At 38.9% G+C, this 21,782-nt stretch overlaps 3 protein-coding genes across 8 annotated transcripts in view; 1 reads left to right on the forward strand and 2 right to left on the reverse strand.

Moving 5' to 3' along the window:
• Positions 1 to 10,301, reverse strand: part of ARHGEF33 (Rho guanine nucleotide exchange factor 33) — an 84,509-nt gene extending 74,208 nt beyond the window's left edge. Inside the window, exons 1-2 of the mRNA XM_049696471.1 lie at positions 10,103 to 10,301; positions 4,992 to 5,061 (exon numbers count right to left, since the gene is read on the reverse strand). The gene's annotated coding sequence lies outside the window, so the exon portion shown is untranslated. The remainder of the gene's footprint in view (positions 1 to 4,991; positions 5,062 to 10,102) is intronic.
• DHX57 (DExH-box helicase 57) overlaps positions 75 to 21,782 on the forward strand; it is a 76,389-nt gene continuing 54,681 nt past the window's right edge. Inside the window, exons 1-2 of one of the 6 annotated variants that reach the window (XM_049696459.1) lie at positions 75 to 179; positions 8,500 to 8,610. Coding sequence is in view for 3 of the 6 variants with exons in the window: in XM_033419227.2 (XP_033275118.1) it covers positions 19,947 to 20,000 (54 nt within the window). In the remaining 3 variants the exon portion in view is untranslated. The other 5 variants (XM_033419230.2, XM_033419229.2, XM_033419227.2 and 2 more) reach the window with 5 other exon arrangements.
• On the reverse strand, positions 14,094 to 19,749 carry MORN2 (MORN repeat containing 2). The gene is made up of 6 exons (XM_004265032.4): positions 19,662 to 19,749; positions 19,279 to 19,410; positions 17,123 to 17,173; positions 16,589 to 16,695; positions 15,727 to 15,863; positions 14,094 to 14,328 (listed from the first exon to the last, which is right to left on the reverse strand). Exons 1-6 carry the CDS (start codon positions 19,747 to 19,749, stop codon positions 14,226 to 14,228), a joined length of 618 nt encoding a protein of 205 aa, XP_004265080.2. The 3' UTR covers positions 14,094 to 14,225.

Consider the following 21,782-nt stretch of genomic DNA (forward strand, 5'->3'; position numbering starts at 1 on the left):
TCTGAGAGTCTGATTAGCTCCGTCTGTGGGATGATTATATGTCTCTGGTAGTGATTATTACTATCCTTTGCCGTTTTGCCTAGCACAAAGCTGGAAGCTCTAGCCTGAGATCGACAGAGGTGAAAGAAAAAGCAAACTTTGGATCCTCCCGAGGAGTCTAGATTCAACGGTCTTTAAAGGTAGGAACCATATGTTAAGCTTTGTCTGTGGTCTCGAGCACTTAGCTCACAGGTAAGCACTGTGCAGGTGCTGGTTACCACTTCAGGAGCCAGAATCGAGAGCTTGCGTCCAAGGCAGCAGCCTCAGCCCAGCTGTGGAGAGGGAGGGAGCCCCCCCCAGCCATCAACTGCTTGGCAACCTCGGGCCTGAAAACGGGGCTAGAGATAGATGAAGGAGCTGTGCATGCACCTGTCTTTCAGAGGTGCTGAAAGGGCCTGGAAATGTGAGAGGGAGAAAACCATACTTATCAGGAATTCTCTCAAGGAAAGTATCTTGTGTGATCGAAAGGAATGCTTCGATAAGCATCTTGAGGGTGTGTATGTATGTGTGTGTGTTTGGGGTGGGTGATGGGATACCCTAGATGCAGGCTTGAATAGCAACAAATGGTTGCCAGAAAGCCTTCTTAGAAGGGTGAGTCTGGTTTCCTTGTAGGATTTTTGTTTTGCTGAGTGGTGCAGCCAGTGTGAGGCCAGAGTTGAGCCGCTCTTGATCCTGCACAGGAGACTGAGTACTGCCCTTGGGAGTCCTCCTTTTCCGCTCTACCTCCGTGGAGGAATCAGCCTCTTTTCTATTCAAATGTTGAATAATGAAAGAAAATCTGTTTGAATGAGTGTCAGATTTTAAGCCTGCCTCGTGTCTCTTGATCAAGCTCTGCCTATGGGACCTTAATTTTATGCCTGAGTGTGGCTCCCGATATATCCCTGTAGCCACTTAGACATTAGTTGATATGATTTTGCTACTTGTAACAGCTAATGACTGGACTGGCTGAACTTACTTCATTTGTTTCTCTGTTTCATAGTATTTCAAATAAAACTTCATAGCAGTTAGTATGTATGATACAGATGTGTAGATAGATAATCACAGTTCATGCATTTCATCAAATCCTTGCCTGTATACCTTTGTTCCTTCCATCCTCTATGCCTCAAATATCTTTCCCTACCTAATGACTATTTCTTATCCGTCAAGGCTCAATTTAAGCCCCTCCTTCTCTATGAAGCCTGCCCTGGTCCTCCAAGTCATCATTAGTTGATCCCTCTTCTACTACATTCTCATACCATATTATTAGTGTCTCTCTCTGTTGGGATTTATAGGCAACAGGCCCTGTCTGTGTCCCACACGACACTGTAAGCTGCACCAGGACAGGGACTATTCATATTCATATCCATTGCACTGGTGAGCATCTGGTTCTTATCAAACTAGACTGCTAGACTTTAAGCCTCAGGATAAACATAGATTATCTCTTTATAATAGCAATTTTACTCAATGGTAGGCAATTTTAAAAAGTATTATATATTTTATCTTATTTTATTTTTTAAATTAATTTATTTTATTTATTTTTGGCTGTGTTGGGTCTTCGTTGCTGCACACGGGCTTTCTCTAGTTACGGCAAGTGGGGGCTACTCTTTGTTGCGGTCCACAGGCTTCTCATCGCGGTGGCTTCTCTTGTTGTGGAGCACGGGCTCTAGGCACGCGGGCTTCAGTAGTTGTGGCTCGCAGGCTCTAGAGCGCAGGCTCAGTAGTTGTGGCGCATGGGCTTAGTTGCTCCGCGGCGTGTGGGATCTTCCCGGACTAGGGCTCGAACCCGTGTCCCCTGCATTGGCAGGTGGATTACCTAACCAGTGCACCACCAGGGAAGCCCAGTATTATATATTTTAAATGTTCAGATAGTTCATAGAGAGGCATGCAAAATTAGCTTGAGTTTTAAAGGTAAATACATTTATATCATTTGTTCACATTCCTCTGATATGAAAAGTTTGAGAACTTTTTGTGGTGGGCACTCAACACAAATTTGAGTTGAATTTATTTAAATTCCAGAGGATGTTTATAGTTAATGATTTCTTTCCCTAAAGAAAAAATACGGAGAGGCTGGTAAAAGGGTACAAACTCTCAGTTATAAGAAGAATAAGGTCTGAGGATCTAATGTATAACATGGTGACTATAGTTGTTAAGATTGAATTGTAAATATAATTGAAATTTGCTAAAAGAGTAGAACTTAAATGTCCCCACCAAAAAAGGGGGGGGCAAATCCTTTCACAATGAATACATATATCAAATCATCACATTGGACACTTTAAATATCTTATAACTTTATTTGTCAATTATACCTCAATAAATCTGGGGAAAAAAGAAAACAATGTGGAATCTTATTTATTTTTATTAATAGCAAGGAGATGCATTTTTTTAAAAATAATGAGCTAGAAAGGCAAGCTGGAAAAATCAATGCTGTATCACCTAAACTGTAAATTTTTTATTAACAAAAGTTCACTATCTATACATGTAGACTGAGAAATCTTTCAGAGCACTACCCTTCGGCAAAGACCAAATGCTTCTTGTATTTTAAAAAGTTCTTATAATACATCATACACACAAAATAGCATATATAATATATGTACAAGTTTAGTCTTCACAGCCTTTGTAGCATCTGATAAGTAAAATTTTTATTGAACAATAAATATTTATCAAGGGAAATATCTTTGAGACTTTATAGTCTTACCTCATTTATGAAGTCACTGCCGAGAATAGGAGGTGAGACTAATATTGCATTTTTAGGTAGGTATATCAGGTGAAGTACAGACAAATAGAAATGAACTAGCTATGACATTATTTGTAAGCCTGGCTTTATACCACATTACTTTAAAACAAAATTAGAAAAATAACTATAAAAGCAATACATGCTCAGTGTAAACAACTTGATAACCTTACCCGTTTTACCCTCTTTCTCTTTTCCTACTCTTTGCAAAGTCAATAGGAAACCAAATGGTCCATCAGGAGTTACTGTAGGACAGTGGAAGGCAAGATGGTGTGGCAGACCAGGAGTGATACAGACACCCCGAGGGACTGACACTAGCTTGACTGTGCATGGGAGTCACTGCAGTGAGGGGGCAGATGTACTGCCCAAATTTTGAGCTTTATCTTACAAATACAGTCTCAGAGCTTCAGTCTCCCAATCTCCTTTGTGAAAGCAGTGACCTTCCACTCAATTCCATTTGATTTTAGCAACGTATCTTTTTAATAGCATATTATTTCATCAATGATCCCCCAACAAATCTGAATCAAATGGTCTTATCTCCTTTTTATATCTTATTCTATCATCCACATTAGTATTCCCATGATCATTTATTTAGTCATGCATTAATTGTAGACTTCTTACCTACCAATGAAAATCTTGATCAAAATCCTTCAGTGACTCCTAAAGTTCAAACATCCTATCACAATGGACAAAACCCTTCATGATCTGGCCTCTACCTAGCTCTGCAAACTCTTTAGTCATTTTCATATACATACTGGGCTCCTAACACAAAGACAGTCTTGTGGGTCCCTGTCCTTTCTAGCCTCTAGGATTTATAAATGTTGTTTCCTCAGTGGACATCCTTCCCCTACCCTGGGCTAGCTGTCAAACTCCTTGTGTTCTTCAAGATTTCTGTGCAAGTATCACTCTTCCCTTTCTTGACATGTCTCAGTAAAGTCCTTGCTTTTCTGTGCTGCCATAGCATCTTGTCCACACTTCTATTATAGTATTTATGTTAAATTACTAATTTAAAAATCTTACTTCTACAAGATCAGGGGTCCGTATACTCTCAGAGTATCCATGAATCCCCTGAATTATAGCCAGAATTTTATACAGATTTATTTTCTTCTGGGGAGAAGGTTCAGAGCTCACATCAGAGTCTCAAAAGAGTCCATATTTACTCTCTCAAAACCAAATTAAGAACCACTGCACTAGATTATGAGTCCCTAGGAAAGAAAGAGTGAATTCTATTCTTTGAGTCTCGATAGTTAGATGCCTAATGTTAGCTGAATGAGCTTTTCAGTTATTATTTAAAGATAGATATTTATACTAGTACAGATATATGGTAAATTCAACCTCCTCTATTCATTGATGTTTTTAAGTAGGCAGGAAGTGTGATATAATGAAAAGCATATTGGACAAAAGGAAAGATATGGAAGGGTTTATACCAAACTACTAACAGTGATTATGCTTGAAAAGAGGGATGGGGTAGGGGAGGGATGGGCTTAAACATTTTACTTACACTCTTCTGTCTTGAACAAGTGTTTGTTTTATAATGTGCACTTTTTAGATTTGAAATTTAAAAATATTGCTTTGAACTAAGGGACTTTTCTCTTAAGTGCATTAAACAACTAGCTTCAAATTCCAGCTCTGTGACTTATTTAGTTTTGTGAGCCTGGAACCTTACTTAATCTTCATAAACCTACTTCAACTGTAAAACGAGGGTAAGACTTACAAATCGCACATAGTTATTATGTCGCAAAGCCTAGTATAAGTAGGAACTCAGTAAATATTAGTTGAATGTGAAGTAAATGTTTTCATTCTTAAGGTTTTTTTGCAATCCCCAAAGACATCTAAAAATAGAACTCAAAACATGGTCATTATTGTCTCAATACTGTGAGTAAACATAAATGCGGTAAAAGTTTGATGTAACATGGCTGGTTTATTAGGTGGCTGTTAGCTCTGACTATAACTAATAAAGGAATCCCACAGTATGTCCATTTGTTTTTGTTTTTAAACAAAGAAGGGTTACAAAATTCTTCAAAACAATTTGTAATATTTGTACTTCAAGAATGAAGTACAGTTATAAAGCAGAAACTAACACACCATTGTAAAGCAATTATACTCCAATAAAGATGTTAAAAAAAAAGAATCAAGTACAAGTACTGGTTTAAACTAAGTAAAGTACAAGTACATTGTTTTAAAGTAGGCTCTCAGTTTATGTATTCTTACTAGTAATAAGTTCTTTGCAATTTTCACTCACCTCATGGCCTGTTTCCACCTGTAGACATCACACCATGTTTTGTGAAGCTTTCCTGATTTCTTTAGAGGTTCTATAAAAAATAAAATGCCATTGATAATGACAGGTACCTTGTAATGTATACCATCCTTTTTTTCCTATAATTTCATAACTAAAAGTTTTTATTATATATGCAATTGATTGTTTAAAATTTCTAATAGTTAAAATACATAATGTAAAATGTAAAAGTTCTTGTTTCTCTTAGTCTTTTAGTTTTTAAGTCACTTGGTGCTGAGTAGGCACAATGATTTGTATCTTTGGGGTGACTAATAAAAATAAATTCTTATGTATTTAGAAGCATAGCTGGAATACTCTAACATGGCTTAGGGGGCTTTGCTGAATCAGAAGAATTCAAAGCAGTTCATCTGACCTGAAAATAATGAAAGCCAAAAATCTAGAGGTTTTCCTAAGTATCCCACATTAAATGAAATCACCTACATCAAGTGACAAGTGAAGTAGGTTTATAAGAGGTTTTTCTGTAGGGGCTAATTGAGATGATTCACAATCAAAAGTAAGTACAAATCCTTTTGGAGAACACTCTATGAATTATATGGTTTTGTGAGCAGTACAGCGGTTTCCAAGCCAGCTGTGTGTTTTATTTATTTTTTCGTTATCTGAAGCCTCTTGGGCAGTTTGGCCAAGTCTCTGAATCTCTGGGCTTTCAGTTTCTTGATCTGTATAATAGGCACAGTAGTAATAATAGGCACCTCACAGTGCAGAAGTGAGGATTAAGGGAGATGAAAGCTGAGGGTCAGGGGCCAGGATGCAGGAGTGGACAGTGGGGGGACCAAAGGCTTACTCAGTCACCTTTGTCATTTTGTCACGTCCCTGTCCTTTATCCTAAGTGAATCTGTGTTTATTCCCAGCTTGGCTTGCTCTTTTTTCCCCCTTAACTTTACAGAAAATTTGTCTTAAAACATTCTTTTTTGTGCAAATGCTGTTCTTTGTCCTAAAGGAATATGAGAATCAATGGATGGCCTTACAGGCTCTGTCAGTCACTGCCAGTTGCCACCCAATATCCATTTTCCCTGTTTCTTATAGTAACCCAGTTAAAAAACTATATTCCCCCTTCTCCTTCACAGGTAGGTGTAACCATGGAGATAGATTCTACCCACGAGTTACAAGTAGAAATAGTGTGAGTGACTTTTGGGAAGTTTCCTTAAAAGAGGAAACACATCTCTTTCTTCCCTTTCCTCCTTCCTGCTGGCTGAACACCAGTGAGATAGGTGGAGTCCTAGCAACCTTCTTGGACCAAGAGGTGAGACACCAAAGGATGGCAGAAGAGCAAGGTAGAAGGAACCTTGGTCTCTCACACCAAGGAACTGCTTGAATAGCTCTAGATTGCCTACGGAGTTTTTTTTTTTTTAATGAAAGAAAGAAATAACCTTCTAGCTTATGTAAGCCACTATTATTTTGGTTTTTCCAACATATACAAATGAGCCCAACCTTAATGATATGCTGGTCCTCTAGGAAGTTGTCTCGAACAAAGAACCATTTTTAATTCTTAGAAGTGTTCTTACACTTCCCTTGATCCTATGTGTGCTTTCTACATATCAACAGTAGATTTTCTACTCTTCAAAACCTCTAGTGTAGCCCTCCAGTCTTTGTTTTTACCTTTTCTCTCTTGCATCACCCATATTTTAGATATTATATACACATTTGAGCTCCTCAGATAGGAACTTGGAAAATGGGGCCACTCTATTGGGGAAGAAAGAGGGAATTTTGGCTAAAATTAAGTTTTTAGTTTTTTTGTGGATTATAGGAAAAGCAGAGTTCATTTGTACTCAGCAGACATTTATTAAGCACATACCATGTAAAAGGCATTGTGCCGGGTCCTGGGAGGAAATATAAAGATGACGTTGTTCTGGCTTCCAGGAGCTTACAGTCTAGTAGGAAAGATGAGACACACAAATAACTACAGCATATGATGGATTGAGAAGAAATGCAATAAGAAAAGTATAAAGTGCCTAAAACTTTCAGAGGAGGAAAGATGAGTTCCACTTGTGGGGATTAGAGAAAATGTCATGAAGAAGATAGGATTTGAGCTGGGATCTGAACAGTATGTAGAAATGGTAAAACAAACAAACAACAAAAAAAAAAACAAAGGGGGAGTGGGGAGCTCAGCAAAGGATCAGAGGTAGACAGTTACAATGCATCAGTGGATTTAGGGATCCCAGGCAGCATCAAGGATAGAGTAGAAGGTAAAGCTAGACAGGTGGATTAGAGACAGATAAAGGGTGGTGAATATCTTCTTGGGAGCCTGCTCCAAAGTGGAGAGAATAAGGAGTCACTGAAAGATTTTAAGCAAGGGAATAACCAGACCATATGTCTTCAGTCAGAAGATGACTCTTGTGAGTATAGAGGAAAGACCAGCTGCAGAGAGGCTGGGAGTGGGCACCTTTAATAATCCATGTAAAATGTAATGATGGCCTGAATTAGGGAAGCGACCATTAGAAAGGAAAGGAGGGCACAGATAGAAGCAATATTTCAAAGGTTACTACATGAGCTAAATGTATGCTTTGCCCAGGAAAAAGAGTCGGACTGTAATTCCCTGATCCAGAAGTAGAAAATCTATCCATAAAAGAATTTTTAAAATTACTCTACAGTTACATAAACTGGAAAACTAAAAGAAGGCTGAATATGCTGTAATAATGGATTTATTGGTTCTAAAATTTTAGCAGAGCCTTAACATTTATTTTCCTGAGACATCAATTGGGGGTACACTGACTGACCCTGCTAGGAGATGGGGAAAGAATATTGAAAAGCATCTCAGGAAAGAAAGGCAACCATCACTTCTATCCCATTGTTCATCCTTTGCTCAGGTGTTATGGTAAATAGCAGGTAGCAGGGTATTTTACAAGGTAAGGTTCTTTCACTTCTCCTTAGTTATCCCTTTACCCACCCTTATGCACCATCTCTACTCACCCTTCCCCCCCACACACACACACTCCATAAGGAATCCAGTGAAAATTTAAGAGAAGGAGGTGGCTTTCTAAAGAGCATAAGAATTTTCTAATATTTGCCTCTTCATCGCTCACTAAAACCATGCCAGCATAGCCCCCTGCAAAATGGAAAGGGCTGGCATAGACTCATATAAGGGCATTGTGTTCTCAAATAGCTTTCAGATAAATAACACCCCCCTCCCCCAAATCCTAAATAGCTACTTCCTCATTCTCAGGGGATACATTCTAGAGATTTCCTCCAATGGACAAATTTGAGCATCTAATCAGCTGCCACTTTGTCTTTTTATTTTTCTGATTATTGAGGCAGATTTAAATAGGTGTTCATACCCAATAATCTCTCTTTTCTCAATAAGGGCAGGAGCTGACAACAAAATAATCATGAACCTATGAATCAGAACAGTGTCCTGTGTAATATTTTGCAAGTTATGGTTTAGTTCATGTTATGTGGGGCACTGAGAGCAATACATGAAATAAAGTAATGAGGATTTTTTTCTTCCGTGATTACCAAGGTGATTCCTGGCACTCTTGAAAGCAGAAGTGATTAATCAAGTCACTGGAGACAAACAGCAGAAATGTGATTGTCAAAACTATGGATATCGGTTAAACTGTGTTTCACTCATGTAAGTTGCGTGTGTGTGTGTGTATGTGTGTGTGTGTGTGTGTGTGTGTTGGGAGCTGGTCAGTGGGAGAATCAGCATCTTCGACATTGTCTCTGAGAGAAGATTAGCAGGGATTATTAATTTAAAAGATTCTTACATTTAATAAAAACTCAAAAGCTAAGAAAAATATTGAGCAACCTATACTCCAGTCCTAACATTCAAAATCAAATTCCTTAACCTGGGGTCCACAGTCAGACCATCTGTAAATCTCCTGAAATGATATGCAAAATTTGGTGTAATTTTACATTTTTTTGCAGAGAGGGTGGGCTGGTTTCTAAAAATTCTTAGAGTGACCCTTGACCCTCAAAAAGGTGAGCTCCAGTCATTAAAGAAAAGCAGAGGGAGGAAGAGGAAGAGAGAGAAAGAGAGGAAAGAGGGGAATAAAGAGAATCCAGGAGTCTCATCAACTCTGTCCCCAATCAAATCAATCAAATGTATGTGAAATTTGTACAAGGCACTTATCTATTAACCTTTATATTTATATTAAAAATTAACAACAGTATGATCATCTTCCTTTCAAAAGTCTCTGAGGTTTCAAGCTGGTTTAGATTGCATTTCAGAGCCCATGATATTAGCAAAAACATAGATATTAATTAAATTCATGGAAACTAGAAGAAACGTGTGTCAAAAAAATTATTTCTTTAGTATGAACTTCTGATTGTTTATGCTAAATCCTTCAGAAGTGCCTTTAGTTAAATGGCTATACCATTTGCAACAAATATAATTTTATATTAAAAGGAGCTATAAAAAGGACAAAAGGGTTATACAAAGGCAAACTTCTATATTTTTCAGAATACTATTGTTTCAGCATATAAAATACTAATTATAGTGGATTCCTATTCTCACTTAAGAATAGAAAGCTTTCAAGTGAAACCTAATTCTTCTCATCATGCTCCCAAAACCCCTGCAGAGGATTTAGAATTCTCACTAATGTTCCTATGTAACTAATTAGCACGTATTTTTCTGTACATAGAGGAGTAAACTCTGATAGAATCCTCTATCCCTTTTCTGTGTTACAAAAGTCATAAATTAACCTCCTTCCATTCCTAATCTTTTCCATTCTTTATTCTTAATCCCGAAGAGGCATACACATATTGGATTTATCTGCCATGTAAAACAAGCATTCAGTCGTCCTTTCTTTAAGATTACTCTCAAATTTTAATTCAGCTTCAACTAAATATGTAAATAGGCAAAACTCTTCAGTCTAAATGTTTCATTAGTTAACAAGCTTTAAAGACAAATTATGACATCATACAAAAATTAAGCAAGAAAATGAATGAATATTTTACAAATTGTTTTAACTTTGAATAAAAAGTAATTTCTTTAAATGACTTCCTTAAATAAAAGTTAGCATATATTGAATCTAAATTAGTAAGGATTTATGGGATTTCTTCTCTTATGAAAATATTTGCCCTCTCAATGCCTCTCAAAGTACATAAGAGCACATACTTACCCCATGTTGCTTGCTGTGGTTATATCGTCCTCAGATCAAGGCTTATCTGGATTCTGAATTAACTTAAATGTTATAAAAAGAAGCAGTAGAGGTTTGACTTCCCCGGAAACGAGACTGTCATATGCTAACTAGGCTTTTAAATGAGGAAAACTAGTGTCTCGTCTAATTATATAAGCTCCAGGTCAAATTCTAGCATCAACTAATCAAATAACTGAACTGCATTTAGTTTCAAGGAGTAAAAGAAAGAAAACTGTTTAAGAGGAATGACTTTAGTATCTTAGAAAACTGGAGACTTGAGCATTGAAAAGTTACTTATATGTCAATAAAAGTTAAATAGTTTAAAAGCAAAGTATATATCTTGCTACCTTAAATAATTTGAAGAAAAATATTGGGGAAAATTTAGTTTTCAGTAAAGCAGATATTTCTATATTTTCCAGAAGTTTTGAATTTGCATTATGTGTCCTGGTCTCTGAAAACATCCTCTCACCTTACCTTAACTTGCCCAGTATTTATCTCCTTATAAATTCCAGTACAATAAAAGTATTTAATTCTAAAGCCATACCAGTTAATACTAAGCAACATATCCAAAATGTCTAATTGTTAAAATGTATCTTTGAACACTTATAAATAGGGTCTTTTGAAATTAAATACAAAGTTATTATCATGAGAAGCTATAAAAAATACTATTTTAATCTCAACATTTTAAAAGACATCTCAGCCCAAATTTATAGTAGTACAACAAAAAATAAAAAAGGATTTAGCAATGATATATTGAGAAATACAAATTTTCACAAGATTTTGAGGGAAGAAATATTATATAATATGGAAGTTATCTATTACATGCACCATCTTGCGGGGGGTCAGTTTTGGAGAAATAGTTTCAGTAAAAACACTAGGGTCTTTATTGTAATTTTAATATGTAGCTGTCATGTACTGCTTTGGTAATTTCAAAATTATGTTATCTAAAAGGTAAAGAAGCTTTTTAGGCATAGAATATATGAGCACACACTGATATACTTTTTAAAAATTGAGGTATAACTCACCTATGTCAGAGAGAAGTTTTCCTCTACCCTTCTAGATTCTTCTGGCTGGTCTAAGAATTACAATGAATTTGACATGAGACAGATTAACAGGAGAAAATCAAACAAAAGTTTAATAATGTGGGAGGGAATCAGGAAAACTGAACAGCTCACTAAAATGGCCAAAGCCCTCCCTTAAAAACCATATCAGCTAAAGACAAAAGAGGATGTTGAGGGTAGTGGTTTGGGACTTCAAAGGAGGGCAGTTCAAGTGGAGATGGAAACGCAAATGCAAACGCTTGGTAAACAATTGTTTGTTGGGCCCTACAGAGACAATGCTACAGAGTGGACTCTGATCTCTAGGCCCTGCTCAGCTTCCCCGGCCACACCTAGCCTAAATTGTTTGCAGATACCTCTATTCTGGGAAGAGGTCCTTTATCTAAACTCTTTAGGCAGCTCAGGGGGGAGGTAAAAAGAAAGACTTCAGGAGTCTTCTGTTTCTTAAAAATAATCTCCCTAAATTAATCCTCATGCCAGAGAGACACATTTTGGGGTGGCAAATTTTGCTCCCCTACACATAACATACATAAAATTTGCCCTTTTAATATGAACAATGCAGAGGTTTTTCATGTTCACAAGTTGTGCAACCACTAATTCTAGAACGTTTGCATCACCCCAAAGAGAAGTCCCATGCCTCTGAACTCCTCCTCCCTGGCAACCACTAATCTACTTCCTGTCTCTATGGATTTGCCTATTCTGGACATTTCACAGAAAACGCCGTATAATATGTGGCCTTTTGTGACTGGCTTCTTTCACTTAGTACAATGTTTTCAAGGTTGATTTATGTTAGAGCATGTGTCAATACTTCATTCCTTTTTATGGCTGAATAACATTCCATTGTACAGATATATCACATTTTATTTATCCATTCATCAGTCGATGGACATCTGGGTTTTCAGTATTGGGCTGGTATGAATAGTGCTGTTATAAACATTTGTATACAAGTCAATTTTCTTGGATGCATACTTAGGAATTGCTGGGACATATGGTAATTATATGTCAATTTTTTTTTTCTTTAAAGATTTATTTATTCATTTTATATTTTATTATTGCTGCATTGGGTCTTTGTTGCTGCACACGGGCTTTCTCTGGTTGCGGTGAGTGGGGGCTACTCTTTGTTGCAGCGTGTGGGCTTCACATCGTGGTGGCTTCTCTTGTGGCAGAGCACGGGCTCTCGGCACGCAGGCTTCAGTAGTTGTGGCACGCGGGCTTCAGTAGTTGTGGCTCGCGGGCTCTAGAGCGCAGGCTCAGTAGTTGTGGTGCCCGGGCTTTGTTGCTCCACGGCATGTGGGATCTTCCCGGACCAGGGCTTGAACCTGTGTCCGCTGCATTGGCAGGCGGATTCTTAACCACTGCGCCACCAGGGAAGTCCTATGTCAACTTTTTGAGAAACCTGTTTTCCTCAGCGGCTGTACATTTTTCATTCCCACCAGAAATATTTGGGGTTTCCAATTTCTCCACATCCTTGCCAATCTCTGTTATTATGTCTTTTTAAATATAGTCATCCTAGAGATTAGGAAGTGGTATTTTTTTTTAATATTTATTTATTTGGTTGTGCCAGGTCTTAGTTGTGGCAGGCAGGCTCCTTAGTTGTGACACATGGGCTCCTTAGTTGTGGTAGGCAGGCTCCTTTGTTGTGCCATGTGAACTCTTAGTTGCAGCATGCACATGGGATCTAGTTCTCTGACCAGGGATCGAACCCAAGCCCCCTGCATTCGGAGCACGGAGTCTTAACCACTACGCCACCAGGGAAGTCCTGGGAAGTGGTATCTTATTGTGGGTTTAATTTGTATTTCCCTAAAGAGTAATAATGTTGAACATCTTTTGTTTGCTTATCAGACATTTGTATATCTTCTCTGAAGAAATGTCTATGCAAATCCTTTGTCCATATTTAAACTGGGTTGTCTTTTTATTTATATATATTTATATATGAGTTCTGTATACTGAAAACTAAACCTTTGCCAGATATATGATTTGCAAATGTTTTCTCCTATTCTGTCGATTGTTCTTTCATTTTCTTGATAGTTTCCTTTAACACACAGATATACTTTTTTTTTTTTTTTTTTTTTTTTCTCGGTACGCAGGCCTCTCACTGTTGTGGCCTCTCTCGTTGCGGAGCACAGGCTCCGGATGAGCAGGCTCAGCGGCCATGGTTCACGGGCCTAGCTGCTCCGCGGCATGTGGGATCTTCCTGGACCGGGGCACGAACCCGTGTGCCCTGCATCGGCAGGCGGACTCTCAACCACTGCGCCACCAGGGAAGCCCTACTTTTTATATATATATATACATTTATTTTATTTTTGGCTGCGTTAGGTCTTCATTGCTGCGCGTGGGCTTTCTCTAGTTGAGGTAGCGGGGGTTACTCTTCGTTGCGGTGCACGGGCTTCTCATCGCAGTGGCTTCGCTTGCTGCGGAGCACGGGCTCTAGGCGCGCGGGCTTCAGTAGTTGTGGCTCACGGGCTGTAGAGCACAGGCTCAGTAGTTGGGGTGCACGAGCTTAGCTGCTCCGCGGCATGTGGGATTTTCGCAGACCAGGGCTCAAACCCTTGTTCCTTGCGTTGGCAGGTGGATTCTTAACCACTGCACTACTAGGGAAGCCCAGATATACTTTTTAAAGATGACAAAACTCAGGCACAGGATGGGAAATTGACTTTGTCAAGATCTGCATAGTTTTTCTTAAAATGAGCAAACTCTCAATTGAATCACGTTAATTTCTTTTCTTTCTTTTTTTCCCCCCCACCTTTTTTGGCCACACCATGTGGCATGCAGGATCTTAGTTCCCGGACCAGGTATTGAACCTGTGCCCCCTGCAGTGGAAGCACGGAGTCTTAACCACTGGACCGCCAGGGCAGTCCCTACATAATTTATTTTAAACTAATTATAAGATGATCAAAAGAAAGTTCAAAAAACCATAAATAAGTGATGGTTTTATTGGCAAAATTACAATATATAGGTAGTGTATGAAGTTACTGCAGATGACATTTAGCTGTTTTCCTTACAACTAAAAGCTGCAATTACCACATTAAAACTTCAATGCAGAATATCTACATGTGGAGCTTTAGCCTCAGGCCTGGAGCAGCTGTGAAATGAAAGTTACCGCACCATTCTAGTCCGTGGATATCAGTGTATTGTCCTTCACCTTCCACCCTGCAATAGTAAAAAATAAGTGTGTTCATTAACCAAGATCAAAAATTTATGGTCCAGATATGATTGTCCAGTATATTATATACTATGTCTGAAGAATTATATCTTTCCATTATCAAATTTTGTTCTAAAACCTGACATCCTGCTTTCACATCCTACAAACAAAAAAAGAAATTACTATTCCAAACAAATATTGTCATTATACAAATTTTGGTGTCTAAGATTTTAGGATTACATATGCTTAGTTTAGACCAAAACAGTCAAAAAAGTGAAAAGTTTATATTGGTTATCTGGCTTAATTAGTTCATTCATTTATTCAACCAATGTTTATTGACCTTCAACTATGTTTGAGGTGCTGTGCTCTATGCTGGTGTTTTCTGGACTCTTCAGAGTGGTGAAAATGCACTTCACATAACCAAACAGACCTTTATCCCATGGGTTAGAGTTTTCTCCCTTTATTAACATCAGTGGGAAAAGTTTACATGTTGTCATCACAGACTTGGCATCAGAATAGGTGAACACTTTCTACCCTCCTCAATATGTATCAACCACTTCATAACAATTAGGTTGCATTTTCAATTCTGGAAATAATAAAGGGGTAGTTATAAATGAACCATAAACCTCTGGATGACACGGCATGGTATTTGGTGTGAGGATTAAGCTTGGGAAGATACATGGTGGAGGGTAGGGGTAGGGATTTGGAGGAAGGTGGTCAAAAGGTACAAACTTCCAGTTACAAGATAAATAAAGTACTAGGGATGTGATGTACAACATGATAAATATAATTAACACTGCTGTATGTTATATGTAAAAGTTGTTAAGAGAGAAAATCCTTAGTTCTCATCACAAGGAAAAATATTTTTTTCTTTTATTTTGTGTCAATGTGAGATGATGAATGTTCACTAAATTTATTGTGGTAATCACTTCATGATGTATGTAAGTCGAATCATTATGCTGTATACCTTGAATTTATACAGCAGTGTATGCCAATTACATCTCAAACTGGAAGAAAAAATAAAATTTAAAACTAAAAAAAAAAGTTTATCAAGATATTTCAAGTGAAAATAATTTTTGGCCTAAATATTCTCAATAATTGCAACAAGCTTTCCATTTCCAATATGACTGCAAAAAGTTCTATAGGAACAGAAGTCAAGAGGAAATAAATGAAAAGTCTAATAGATTATCACCAAGAACGATATTTTCTTTTGGAGGCTCATGATGGCCTTAGCCTCTCTTATAACATTTTTTTCCCCAACATATAACCCAAATTTTCCAAAATATATTATAAATATATTTTGACTAAATACATTACAAAAGAAATTTAGCATTAACTAAGTTTTTAAGCGAATGTGCCTGAAAAGACTCTTTTAGAACTACAATGACATTTTATTTTAAACTTACCTATTTTCATTGAAATTTCCAGTGTACTTTGCCCCAGTTGGGAATGTATAAGTCCCCAGTCCATGAAACATATTGTCCTTAAAGTTTCCTTCATATACTGCTCCCGAAAAATGCTCAAGTCTTCCAAAACCATTCATCTGTTTGTAACAAAGGAAATTACCTCAGTAACTAATCTTCAGTTCCCTAGAACATTTCAAAAATGTACACATGTCTATCATCTACTTTGTTATTATTTAATCTATCATTGTATCATCCTTTATTTTCACAAAAATAAGATAACATTTTATCACAGTCCTTTGTATCTTTCTGTGAAGCTCACCAAGTCAATGTTTCTGATCTGGGGCACTTGAACATCTTGGGGGTCCATGATGATAATAACAGGAGTCCTCAAGATACCTTGACTATATCAAAAAGCTTAAAGGACAACCAGTTTAGTTAGCCCAGAAATGGCACAAAGAAGTTGTTAAGAACAAAAATTTGTATTCAGGCAGACCTGAGAACACATTTTTGTTTCATCACTTACTAGCTGGGCAAGAAATCTGAGCCTGATTTCCCTCAATTGTAAAATTGGAACATTAATGGTATCTGACTCATGAGGCTGCTATGAGGATTCAATGAGAAAACTATGTAATGAGTTCACTTTGCTCAATGAATAGGAAATAAGAAAGATGATAATGATGATAATTAGCTCTCTGCATGAGTTTAATACTATTCTTATGTTCATATATGTTAAATATAATCATTTTTTATTTTTATTGCATGGTCTACTCATATGTGTTTTTTGATTAATGGTGAAATGCCTGGAATCATTTAACCAATAGAGTTACTTATCCACTGTCAATGCTCAAAACAACAATAATACCTTGTCATCTTTCCAGCTTCCTGTGTAGACAATCCCATTAGGAGTGGTATGAATACCTATGCCATTTCTCTCAAATATTCCAGAAGATGTTCTTGTACAATCCCCATCTAAACAAGAGAGAAATACTGAAGATTATAAAAGGGAACCCTGTTTGACAAAGTAATAAAATATTTATGTTCAGGCTTAATCAGAACTGCATCCCCTATGGGTCTCTTTGGCTTCCTAGCACTGAAACTGATGAGACCAGAGATGAGGAGCTCTGTGGACCAAGGTCTTGTAATCATTGACACTCAAGGGCCCAGAAGATTGACATATGGCTATGGCCCTCCCATAGCTTTCCAAGGCACACTGTCTATACTTAACATTAGAGTTTAGATTTAAAATCTGTTCCTCCATTAGTATTTCTATGTTATTTTATTTAATGGAGTTAATATCTCAGTAGTAGTTTTATAAAGTGTAACAGTCTCAGTTTTGTACCCTTAATCTACTTAATTTTAGTCTGTATAGAAAAAAGTAATTGAAATGTATGCTTACCATACTTGTCTCCATTTGGAAATATAAAGTTTATCTTAAATACTTCTGGAGCTGTTTTAAAAGATTTCAGAAAAGTCACATAAGCTTAAATATTTTTACATCATAAGACCTATAACATATTTGCTTTAAGAGCTAACCAAATAGACTCATTTCATATGATCACAAGCATATCATGATTACATGGCATTTCCATAGTCTAGTGTAGGGTCCTGGGGAAATAAATGATTTTGTCTAGATGATCAATTTTTACTTGTTTATTATAACAGCTTTATTAATATATAATTCACATACCACCAAAGTTACCCTTTAAAAGTATACAAAATTCATTTTTTAGCATACTCAGAGTTGTGTAACTGTCACCACAATCTAATTTTTCAATATTTTAATCACCCCCAAAAGAAATCCTGTACATATTAGCAGTTACTCTCCATTACCCTAAAACTCACCCAACCCCTGTCAACCACTAATCTGCTCTCTGTCTCTATGTACTGGTGTATTCTAGATAGTTCATAGAAATGGAATCATACAATATGTGGTCGTTTGTGATTAGCTTCTTTTACTTAGCTTCAAGGTTCATCCATGTTGTAGCATGTATCAGTATTTCACCACTTTTTATTGCCGAATAGTCCATGCTACAAAAATAATGCATTTTGTTTATCTGTTCATCAGTTGATGGCCAGTTGGGTTGTTTCCAGTTTTGGCTGTTATGAATAATGCTATGAACATTCATGTATAATTTTTTGTGTGGACATATGTTTTTATTTCTCTTGGGTATATCATCTATTGATTGTCCCACAGAGGTAAGGTAGAGTGAGCAATCTCTGATTTGGCAGTGGAAGGAAATAGAAAATAAAGAAAGACAGTAAGTGAGAAGGGGTGGGGGAGGGAGTGGGGTCCAAACAGAATGAGACTGGAATGGAGACCAGGTGAAAAAGGGACAAAGACAACCGCAGGCCTGGGGGGTGGGGGAGGGGTGGAATCGATGCCTCAGGGCCCTGGGACATTTAGTGGACTAAAACATTAGAAACTAATTTTTGCTAATACTGAAGAAAACATATGTGAAGATAAGTAAACTATAACTTCTAGGACAATAGTCTACTAGAATGTTACTCAAAGTGTGGCCATCCATTAGAATCATCTGGGATGCTTTACAAGTTCCTACGCCCTTCCACACTGCTGAATCAGAATCTCTGTGGATGGGACAAGAGAACTGATCTTTTTAATTGAAAAATTAATGAGTGCCAGTTGAGAAAGGCTGGAAGCTCATCCCCTCTGAGGAAACAGAGTTAATAACACAATAGGCAGAAGACTTAAACATCATCAGAGAGAAAGGGAGGGTATAGCAGCCTTGAGACAGGAGCAGATGCTTATGAAAAAATAATTAGCAATCTAGGAAATGAATAATGTAATTGTTGAAATAAACCTCTTTAGAAGGGCTGAATAGCAGAATGAATACCGTTGAAAAGTAAATTAGTGAACTGGAACACAAGGTTGAAAATTTTTCCCGGAAAGAGGCATAAAGGAAAACAGATATCACCTGACAAGGCCTTTCATATCTCCCCTCACCCCCAGACTCCTCCAGGAGCCCCCAGGAGGTCTATCCCTAATGTAGTACTTAGGGCCCTATTAAAATAACGCTTTTGTGCCGGAGTCCCTTCTCACACTCCACTCCTCAGGGTCAGGATCACGGATTAGTTAAATCTCTTTTCCCACCCTAGTGTCCAGCTCAGTGCTTAGTACTTACTGGTAGGAACTGAAAGTTTAGTGAATGAGTGGCACTTGGGAAGCATTCGCTAAAGGCTTACTAAACGTGATCATACAAGAAACCGAACTATTTCAATTGCCCTTAAATGGTTCCACATCCGAAACTTTGGACTGTTAGAGCTAGAGGGAGGGAACCAAAGAGATCGAGACTGGCAACAGAGAGGAAACTGAAACCAGAGACGTTGGCACTTCCCTAAGGTGTCACAACAGCGAATCGACGGCCGAATGAGAGCTAGAATCCAGGTCTCCAGATTCCCACAGCACGGGTTCTCCGCGCCCCCATCCCACCACGCTCAGGAAATATGTCACACCTGTACCGGAGTTGCCAGGGGCCGAGCTCCGGCTCAGTGCGAGCTCTACTTAAAGGGGCGTTGGGAGGATGGGACACTCACTTGACAAAGGGGTGCTGGAGAGATTTTCTGGACTCTGCGATTCCCCCTGGGCCGCCAGCTCTGTGGCCTGGAGGGAAGGAAACAGTAGCTCAGCGCAGACTGCGACTTGGTTGCTAGGGCGACCAGGCACCTCTCACCCGGAAGCGAATAGGCAAAGGCCCGAGGTTGAGCGAATCAGAAGGCGCCAGGGCTGGGCCGCTGCAGCTGGGCCGCTGCGGAGCCGCTCCAGGTGAGATCCCGGTGGGCGCCGCGTCCTAACAGATGCCACGGGAAGCAGCGCTGCGAGCCCGGGGCGGCCTCCCCTGCCGCGTATGAGGGATGTATTTCCGTGTGCGTGGTCTGCGGGTCGCCCCAGTAGTCAGTGTGCGGACCCTTCTACCAACTCCCTATCCCGGAGTGGTCAGGGTCTGAGGCGCCTCCCGGCCCGGTGGGATACAGCCTGTCTGGCAGGGGCCGGTGAGTCTGGAGCATTAGGATCCCAGGCCCTGAGACCGGGCCTGGCGGGGGTCGGCAGCTGAGGCTGTCCACGCTCAGGCTGGAGGCGGGGGGAGCTGAATTCAGGCTCGGAGCCGGATAAAGGGTGGGATTGGGGGGGCTCAGGTTTCGTTTCCTGTCTCTGTCTCCATCTCCACTGGGTGGCTATCTGGGGAGAGGATTTGCTGCGATGTATGCTGGAAGAAAGGTACCAGATCTGGGTATCTGCAAGGAGCTGGATATATTGGGTGAGTCAGAGATTTGCCTGGGAGGGGAATGGTTTGTGGTCACTTTTCAGCGCCCAGCTTGGTGATTCTGTTCCTGGGAGCCAAACTTGGATATTAAACAAAGGATACTCTTCCAGCCAAACTTAGGTTCCTGTGTCCACGGTGAACAAAGATTGTTGGAATCTTCCCAGATTTTGGCGTCTTGTGGGCCTACCTGGCCGGGAAGAAACTGCCATTCCCAGGGCTAGCTAATTAACAATTAACCTGTGAACACGCCTTTCATATGCAAAACAACCAGTCCTGCATCCTTACTTCCAACCACCTCCTTTGTCTAACCACCAAGCTAGTAGTTCCCCTGCCCTAAATCAGTCTGGGGCCAGGTACCCTATGCCTCAGCGTCTGTGGGAATTACTCAAACTAGCCAATCCTAAACTGATTACCCTGCCCTGCCTCACCTTTCCCGTGGAAAACCCAAGAAAGGCTACAGCCTATGCCTTACTCTTGTTCCTTTCTGCCTCCTCCTGACACTGGTGCTTCCCCCTGTGGCCCACCGTGGCATGGCATGCCTCTCCTTTCTAGGGGAGTTGTAAGTAACATTAAACTTTTCTTTCAGTGGTATTGATCTCTCTGTGTCAGCACTCAGTCACCTTTACAAATTAAGACCCAGGCATAAATCGGGAGGGGGGGCTGGCTTAACAGTAAATTTTGTTTTTTTGTTTTGTTTTCTTGTTTTATTTATTTATTTATTTAGCTGCGTCGGGTCTTAGTTGTGGCACGCGGGATATTTCGTTGCAGTGCGCGGGGTCAGTAGTTGTGGCACGTGGGCTTAGTTGCCCTGTGGCATGTGGGATCTTAGTTCCCTGATCAGGGATTGAACCCACGTGCCCTGCACTGGAAGGTGGATTCTTAATCACTGGACCACCAGGGAAGTCCCAACACTAAGTTTTGAATTGAAGATACAAAGTACATGTTTGGGGGGTAAGAGGGAAATATGGGGGAAAGAATTTCATCTTTGGAGTTAAATGGATTGTTTCAAACCCTGGCTCCAGACTTTGCTTCTATAGTTGGTGACATTAGGCAAGTCATGTAATTTATCTGTTCTCTAGTTTCCTCCACTATAAAATATAGAAAATAATATTTAACTTATAGGAGTTTTAGAGAAGTAAATGAAAAATCTTACCTTTCCCCTCAATGCAGACTTGTATTTCCAACTATTAATACCTTCTACATATCTCCATTTGAATATCTAGAAGACATCTCAAATGTAACATTCATTCTGAACTTGTGACACTCCCTGTATCTTTTCCTCCCCACTATTCCCATTTTGATCACATGGCTGAGCACAGGACCCCTATTCACCTAGTTAATCTAAGCCCTAAAATCTTACAGTAATTCTAGACACTTCTTTCTCATACCTTGCATCTAATCGATCTACTGTTAAAATACATTGAGAATCTATGGCCACTTTTCAGCTCCACTTGCTCCCACCCTAGTCCATCTCACTGTGGTTTTTTTGTTTTGTTTTGTTTTTTATCTCCAGACTGAACAACTGCAGTAGTTTCTAACTGGCCTCCTGATTCTCCTCACCTCCCTAAAGACTTTATTCTTCACAAAACAGCTAGAGTAATTTTTTTTTTTTTTACTTTTTTTCTAGATAATTTTAATCTGAAGTTTTAAAAAATTTTTATTTTCTATTGGAGTATATTTGATTGACAAATATATTTGATGTTGTGTTAGTTTCAGGTGTACAGCAAAGTGATTCAGTTATATATATATATATATATATATATATATATACACACA

Source organism: Orcinus orca, chromosome 13 (genome assembly GCF_937001465.1).
Source record: "Orcinus orca chromosome 13, mOrcOrc1.1, whole genome shotgun sequence".
NCBI classification, from domain to species: Eukaryota; Metazoa; Chordata; class Mammalia; order Artiodactyla; family Delphinidae; genus Orcinus; species Orcinus orca.